Genomic DNA, 7,822 nt, shown 5'->3' with positions numbered 1-7,822 from the left:
TCACCGGCGCCAGCCCCGGCTCCGTCTTTGGCTTGACGAAGCGCGGAGGAGCCGACGAGGAGGAGGCGCGCCGGCCGCCCTCGTTGATGACGATGCCGGCGCTGCGAATGCGCCGGCCGAGCGGCGTCTCCGCCGCGGGCTCGGCCTTGACGCCAAGTAGCGCCGGAGAGCCGGAGGAGTGTGAAGAAGAGCGTGATGAGGAGGAAGAAGAGGAGGCGCCGAACCTCCTTGGCGCCCATGGCCCGACGCGTCGGTGCTGCGTCGGGGCGGCCACCCTCGCCGGGGGGTACGCCAACGGCGGGTCGTTGCCGCCCTCGAGGTACGTGAGCACGCCCTCGAGTGTGCGGCCGGGGACGCCCCACCAGAGGTAGCGCCCCTCGCTGTTCTGCCGGCCGCCGACCACCGGCGCGCCATTGGTGGACGCCAAGCGTTGCTGCTGGCGGCGCTCGAAATACGCCGCCCAGGCCGCGTGGTTGTCGGCGGCGTACTGCGGGAGGGAGAGTTGGGCGTCGGTGAGGGACGCGCGCACGATCTCGACCTCCTCGGCGAAGTACTTCGGCTTCGCCACGGCGTCGGGCAACAGGGGAATGGGCACTCCCCCGGCGCTGAGTCTCCACCCCGTTGGCCCGGCGCGCATGTCCGGCGGCGCCGGGATGTTCGCCTGGAACAGGAGCCAGGACTCCTGTTCGCGGAGATGACGGCGACCGAAGCCGTTGGCCGCCGCCTTGTCTCCGCGGAAGCGTTCTGCCATGGCGACAGCGGGGCTAGGCGGGCTCGGGAGAGGTAGAGGGAGGGGCTGGGCGGCGGCACTCGGGAGAGGCAGGGAGAGGGAGGGGCTGGACGGCGGCGAGGGGCGGGGCTGGTGTGGCCACAGGCGAGTGGAGGCCGCCGGCTTTTATAGCCGGGTCGCGCCCGTGTGTACGCGTGCGAGGGAGGGAAGGCATCGGCGCGCGTCCCGTGACGCGCCGCCCGTGAGGAATCAATGGCAAGGCTGACCGGCGGCAGCCTTGCCATTGATTCCCCGCGGGAACCGAGGCCGTTGGGGGAAGACGAGGCGCCGAGTCGCTGACGCGGCTGGCCCGCGTCTTTTTCGCGCCAAAACAGCTCGCCCCGGCGCCCCCCAGCACGCCGGGTTCGGCTTGGGTCCGCCGACGCTGTTTTCGGCCCAAGCCGGCGAAAATCGGGCTCCTGGGGGCGCGACTGGGCCGTTTTTTCGGCGCCGGCGCGAAAAAATCGCCTGGGGAGGCCTTCCTGGGGGCGCAGCTGGAGATGCCCTAAGGCTGGTCATAGTGATGAGTAACTTAGACTAGTGTCATGCATATGACACTAGTCTAAGTTACTACCTTCATAATGCAAAGTAACATAATAGTAGTATCATAGATGGCTTCACTTATTAGCTCGTAGACTCATCTTGTCTTGAAAAGCGCTATGTTACAGTAACATATTATGTTACCATCTCTCATTAATTACTTGCTACATAAGCAAAATTTTGTCGAAGTGTCTTATGTTACTAGCTAAGGGCATCTCCAATGGTTGTAAGATAGTTGTTGGTAGACTTTGCCACATAGGATTTTTGATGATGTGTCATACAATAAATGAGGGAAGAGAGGAAGGTTGTATGTACATGAACCAACACCCCTTGCACAAGCTCCAATGTAGAATGAGAGAGCACATTATTTATTATCTTACATCTTATTGGACAAACTAGATACAACCCATTGGAGTTGTTGTATGTTAAGATGTTGATTGATGACATGGCATATTTTGCCAACAAACTAACATACAAACTGTTGAAGATGCCCTAAGTTACTCCCACTATGACTAGGCTAAGGGCATCTCCAACAGCTGTAAGATAGGTGTTGGTAAATTTGCCACCTAGGACAAAGTGATGATGTGGCATGTAATAAATGTGGAGAGAGAGCAAAGTTGTATGTAGAATAACCAACAACCTTTGCACAAGCTCCAAGGTGAAATAGAGAGTAATCACATTTATTTTCTTATCATCTATTGGATACCTTAGATACAACCCATTGGAGTAGTTGTATGATAGCTTGTTGGTTGATGACATGAACATTTTACTAACAAGACTAACATACAATCTATTGAAGATGCCCTAAGTCATCTTAGGTTGTGCACCGTGACCAAGGAGGAGGGGAAAACCAGAGACTTTAATGTTTATTTGCTAATTAATAGCATTGCATGCAATAAATGCATGTCGTGTTTGGTAATCTCAAGTCATTAAAAGCATACATATTCCTCATCTCTTATTGATTGATATGTCAAGAAACAAGAAACGAGGTAGAAGTTAATGCACCGCGTCTAAGTGTTTTATGACTATTTGGTTTTCATAAGATGACTTATACATCTAAACGGATAGAGTAGTTTTTTTTAGGATCAACATCGCCGCCTTATATTATCCGAAACTAGGAATGTCGCCAGACAAAAAACTCCAGAATATGCTCTGGGTACAGAAAACTAGAGTTTACACAAAACATCTCCTAACCCTACTTTAGCTAACTCCTCCACGTCACCTTCACATCATTGAAAGCCAGGAGCAGATTCTTGATCTCCTGAACAGCGTTCGTTTGATGGTCAAACACGTCTGAGCGTATGAGAAAGAAATGAGCTTCGATCTTAAAGACAATCTTAATCATTTATTTGATTGAACTGTTTATTATACTTATATATTGTAGCCTAGCCTATAGCAACGCATGTGCATTCTACTAACAAACCTCTAAAAGCAACATGCCTCGTGTTGCAAAGCACTCGTCAACGGATCAGGCGGCCTACGCTACCCAGACGCAGCGATCCACCCAGCGCCAAGCCCGCCCGCCGCGCTCGGATACATACTACGCCAGCCGTTGGCTCCGCTCGCACGGTGGAGGATCGACCTCTGTCGGCCCGTCCGTCGTCGTCGGGGCAGGCTGCCAGGTGCCCCCTCCGTCAAGGCCGCCTTAAATAGGGCGACCGATCGGTCACAGCCCACGTCGCCGCGCAACCGCTTGCGCGCCGAGAAACACAGGCATAAATGGCCGGCGCGGTTGACTACGCGCGCGAGTGCGCGCCGATCCAAGCGCCCGGCCAGCGCGCACGTGCCCGGCTGCACGCGCGCATCCATGGACCGATCCTTCCTGCACGGCGATTCGCACGAGGTCGACGGGGCATCGGCCGCCGCGAGCGTGCGTGAGATGGGTGCTCATCATCACGGCACGCGCGCCGACGCCAGGATCACGCGGACATCCGGCCGGGCGTCGACGCCGTAGGCCTGCCGGCTGCCGCCCGCGAACAGATGTTGGGGCCTGGGGCGGCGTTTCTTCAACGGCCGGGGCGACGCTTGGCTTAAGCCACACGTACGCGACGTGCTCCTCTCTAGCTAGATAGATCGTGCTCCGGCCGGTCCTGCCGTGAATCCAGTCTTGCTGGTTCACATTTACGCAAACGTTTTTCCCTGCTCTGAACCAAGCGTCGCTGGATGGACCTCGGGTGTCCGGGTCCATCCAGCACCGCTGCTGCTCTCTCCTGCAGAAGCTACACCATGGCCCCTTGGCAAGATTCCTTCCCAGGGTAAATGTGAGGCTCGACCAAATTCGACGTACGTACTACTACAGTAGTTTCTCCTCCTGTTTTATCGTGTGGACTATACTAGCAGCAATGCTCCTACTGATGGAGTGGAGCGAGTGATGGGGGCATTGATGGAGCAAGACAGTGCCCACTAAACGGCCACTGGCCTCCATTAAACCATGCCTGCCACCCATCTAATCTCATCTCCTCCCTCGTAAGGCCATAAATGTCTGCGCCATGCCAATTAATTAATGTCCACAGCTCAAGAAATACAGTAGTGTCTCTGCTCTGTGTTTCTGTATGCGTGAGGCGTGACCACACCACACAGCCCTCTCTCGTCGTCCCTCTTCCTTCACGGCCGGCCCCGGCCCCCCGTGCCTTGCCATGGCAGCAACCCCACTTCTTCTCTCCGTGGCGTCATGGCGCCGTCCCGTCTGCTCGCTCGCCGGTCAGGGTCGGCCGCCATGAAGGCTCCCAGCGTGCGAGATCTGTGGTAGCGTACCCGCCTCCTTCCATGAATGCCTCCAGCGTGCATGATCAGGAAGCAGATCGCCTTGCCAAGCACCAGCAAGCAGCTTCCTGCACGCGCGCGTAACTCCTGATGAGGATGTCGACGAGTACGTACGGCCGCTGCTTTCACTCGGCCCGATCGGTCGTCTCGTCTCCCTCGGATGCGTGCTTGCAACAGTGCCCTCATTCATGCGCGCGTGAACGGAGTCAAAGCAGCAATGCATTGCACGGCTGCTTAATTGATGCGCTGCAGAATCCAGCGATGGGCCATCACATATCCCATCGGTTAGCCTTGTGTCAGTGCGGTTGTATGGCCCTGGCTTTTCGATCGGACCGGATCAGAAGCCCTCAAGTTTATACTCCTACTTGGTTTCTGACGCTGTTAAAATTGATGGAAATGGATGGATGGACTGATCGAGCAACGAACTCGAACCACGGGACACACATGCGTAACCGGAGCCAAAGAAAATGGTGATGAGCTAGCTGTTTGACAGACACAGCAAGGATCGATCATGGCTTCTACTCAAGGAAGCCCTAGTAGGAGCTATATTCATAATATGTCCATCTCCATCTAAACCACCTAGCGGTTTCAAGAAAGGAAGAGCGGGCAGAAGGTGGTCACTTACACAAGCTTAGACACAGCAACTTGCGATCAAAATTCCCTTCCTAGAACCAAGACTGATCTGATCATATATAGCTACTGAACCTCGTCCTCTTCATCTTCAAAAGCTGGCGGCTGCGAGCTCACGCCTCGCCGCCTAGTGCTCTGCAGGTGCTGCCGGGTTGTCGTTCCGGTCATCGTCATCGTCATCCTTGGTGGCCGCGGCCGGCTGCGGCGGCGCGGAGCACACGGGGATCACCGACCGCACGCTCACCGCCATCGCCGGCGAGTGGAACCCGCCCGCGGCGAAGTATCTTGGCGCCGCGCCGGCGTGGTGGTACGCCGGGACGTGCGGGTAGTAGCACGGCGCCGACGGCATTGCCTCTTCTCTGTTGGTCACCATGGCCCTCTCCAGCATCTGCACCAGCTCGGCCGCATCGATCCTCCTCTGCCGCTCCAGCTCGGCGCCGTGACGGGAGGTGGACGGCGCCGGTCGCTGCAGCATGTGCAGCGGGGGCAGTATCCTGGGGCCGGCCGGCTGCGACTGCGGCTGCACGTGGCGCGTCCTCGGGTGTGCGGCATGGGAGCTCAGAGGCAGCCATTGGTGTCTGTAGAGCGACGGGTTCGGAGCAGAGGAAGAAGATGAGCCGGCGAGGCAGTGCTGCTTCGACGCCGCATTGCCGTCGCAACGCTGCTTCAAGGCGGCGAGCACTCTGGCGACGACCACGTGCTCCTGCTCCTCGCCGCCGCAGCCGTTGCCGGGCTCCTTGCGCGCCTCCGGCACTGCAGCAGGAGCCGTAACATCATTGGTTAGCTGTGATCTACAAAGATCCGGTGGTATTGAGATTCGGGAGGGCCGTGGTGAGTTGCTTACTCTGCTTCAGGGCGTACCAGGCGGTCATGGCGGCGTTCTTCTCCGCCTGCTTCTTGGTCCTGGCGGCGTCGCCGGCGAAGCTGAGGCCGGCGAGCTCGACGCTGGAGGCGAAGACGGGCGAGTGGCCCGGGCCGGAGCGCACGGTGGTGTAGGCCGGCAGCTTCAGCCCCGCCCGGTGCGCCGTCTCCTGCAGCAGGTTCTTGTACACCCCGGTCTCGTCCTGCACGCCATTGGCGTCAACGACACACCGACCAACACAGTTGAGCTTTGAGCACACCATTGACCATTCGCACCAGCGAGACATGCAGAGCAAGCAAGCGCATCGAGGAGGAGAAGGAGAAGAAGCAGCTTACGAGGACTCTGGCGGTGAGGTAGGTGGATGGCCCGCGGGTGGAGAGGCGGGCGAGCGCGACCTCGGCGGCGGCGTGCTCGGCCTGGCGGAGCGTGGTGCAGCAGGTGGGCCCGTGGAAGGTCTCGCCGTTGAAGGTGACGGTGGCCTTGAAGCGGGGCGCATGGTCGGGCCCCTCCCGCGTGCACACGTACGACGGCAGGCTGAAGCAGCTCCTCTGCGCCAGCTCCTGCAGCTGGTTCTTGTACATCGATCCGGCCCCTTTGTCACGCAGCCACCTATCTATCCCCTCTCCTCCTCCTCCTCCTTCTCCTTCTCCTTCTCCTTCTCCTTCTCCTTCATAGGATCATGGCGCCCACCCCAGCCGCCGCTCCAGACGCGCACGGGAGACAGAGAAACAGATCGATCGTGGTGGCTGCGGCGGTGTTCTTGGCGAGGGAGAAGAAGGGAGGAGGGGGGTCGAGCCCGGGTAGGCGAGAGTGTTTAAGTGAGGGTACAGACCTCTCTCTCACACACACACACACTCTCTACTGTGCCTCTGTATACAACCTCTGTATCTGTGCGTCTGCGGTGCTCGGCTCCACCCTCCCTCGCTCCGGCAGTCCAGCTAGGGGTAGAGTGGATCAGTGAGGCTGGGTTGGGTGGGGGGCACAGACACCTTCTGGTATTAATGGCGGGCATTTATGGTGTTTTGTAACCATCCTGCGCTGCGCTGCGCAGCACGCTTACCCAGGGCGAGCCGGCCCGGTCAGGATGCCATCACGGCCTCCGACCTCTCCCTCTCCCTCACCCTCTCCCACTCTCTGCTGCTGCTCTCTGCCGCAACCGGCCGGCCGGCCGGCACATGCGCGCCGCTGCGGCGAGCCAGCGCCAGCGGCAACGATTCCTTCGCCCGCCTCGTGCAGTCGCGGAGGCTTGGCTCCATTTGACACGGGGGAAAGCTGGGCTGGACTGTGCCCTGCCCTGCTGCGTGTACGCACGCGCGCATAGGTATTCGTTTCGTGGGTGAGACGGTGCCGCGGCGCATGGCAACGAGAGACACTGTTGTTGGCTGCTGCCTGCGCTGCGCTCGAGCAGATGATCGATGGCCCTCTCGCTCTGGTGACGCATGGCGCCAAGAGACTGGCCGCTGCTCGTCGATCCGTCGCGGTCACTCCATGGGCGCAGCGCCGGCGACGTAGGAGGAGGACTGGACTGCCCATTCGAATGTGGCAAGCGGCTTTGTTAAGTTCGTCTTCGAATATTGTCCTACAGAGGCGCGGGAGGAGAGGATTTAAGACAAGCAAGTGCGGACTGCGGAGGCATGCGGTTTGTGAGCCCATTGATCTGCGCCAAGATTCGCATAGTCGGGGCTTATTTCTTGTATTACCAAGCGTATGTTGTCTCATATATCTGTATTCTCGTTATAAAACTAAAGTATTACACCCTCTGTTAGACTACATACGGAGCAAGAGGAATGAAACTATAATCTAAAATATGTCCATATATATATCTGTATATAATCCGTATTAAAATCTATAAAAAAACGTATATTTGAAAACAGAGGAAGTATATGTTTTCTTGTGGTTCCCGTTTCTAAGACATAGATATTTCGATGAAGAGTTCCTGTAATAAGTGGGTACTAAACGTTATTGTTGTCCTTAAAGTGTTCCTTCTGATCTTCTATCTCATTGTTCTCTGGAAGTACTATCCGCTTCACTTCTTACAACACTTCCTTTCTTAGAACTGTTGTTCAAGAAGCATCGCTGTAGAGGAGAACAGATTGAAGCTAGTATTGCAAGGACTGAAGGCACAAGGCGAAGTATTGCATATAGTCAGCAGCACGGGTAGTCAATCATGTATTTCGCTGTGTGCGTGTTGTTCTTCCAATGTTTTTGTAAGCACAGTGTCGACCGTGTGCTTGCTGTTCTTCCAATGCTTTCGTAAG

At 57.1% G+C, this 7,822-nt stretch overlaps 1 protein-coding gene across 2 annotated transcripts; it reads right to left on the bottom strand.

Moving 5' to 3' along the window:
- Positions 1 to 4,521: 4,521 nt before the first annotated feature.
- On the bottom strand, positions 4,522 to 6,541 carry LOC119302221 (double-stranded RNA-binding protein 5-like). 2 transcript variants are annotated; one of them, XM_037579256.1, is made up of 3 exons: positions 5,900 to 6,541; positions 5,564 to 5,766; positions 4,522 to 5,455 (listed from the first exon to the last, which is right to left on the bottom strand). In XM_037579256.1, the coding sequence occupies exons 1-3, from the start codon at positions 6,143 to 6,145 to the stop codon at positions 4,879 to 4,881; spliced, it is 1,026 nt and encodes a 341-aa protein (XP_037435153.1). In that variant the 5' UTR covers positions 6,146 to 6,541; the 3' UTR covers positions 4,522 to 4,878. The 2 variants fall into 2 exon arrangements, with proteins under 2 accessions (XP_037435153.1, XP_037435152.1); XM_037579255.1 differs by having other exon boundaries at positions 5,547 to 5,766; positions 5,900 to 6,540.
- Positions 6,542 to 7,822: the final 1,281 nt, after the last annotated feature.

Source organism: Triticum dicoccoides, chromosome 5A (assembly GCF_002162155.2).
Source record: "Triticum dicoccoides isolate Atlit2015 ecotype Zavitan chromosome 5A, WEW_v2.0, whole genome shotgun sequence".
NCBI lineage: Eukaryota > Viridiplantae > Streptophyta > Magnoliopsida > Poales > Poaceae > Triticum > Triticum dicoccoides.
The sequence above is the reverse complement of the archived record's forward strand: the minus strand, read 5'-3'. Positions and strand labels throughout refer to the sequence as shown.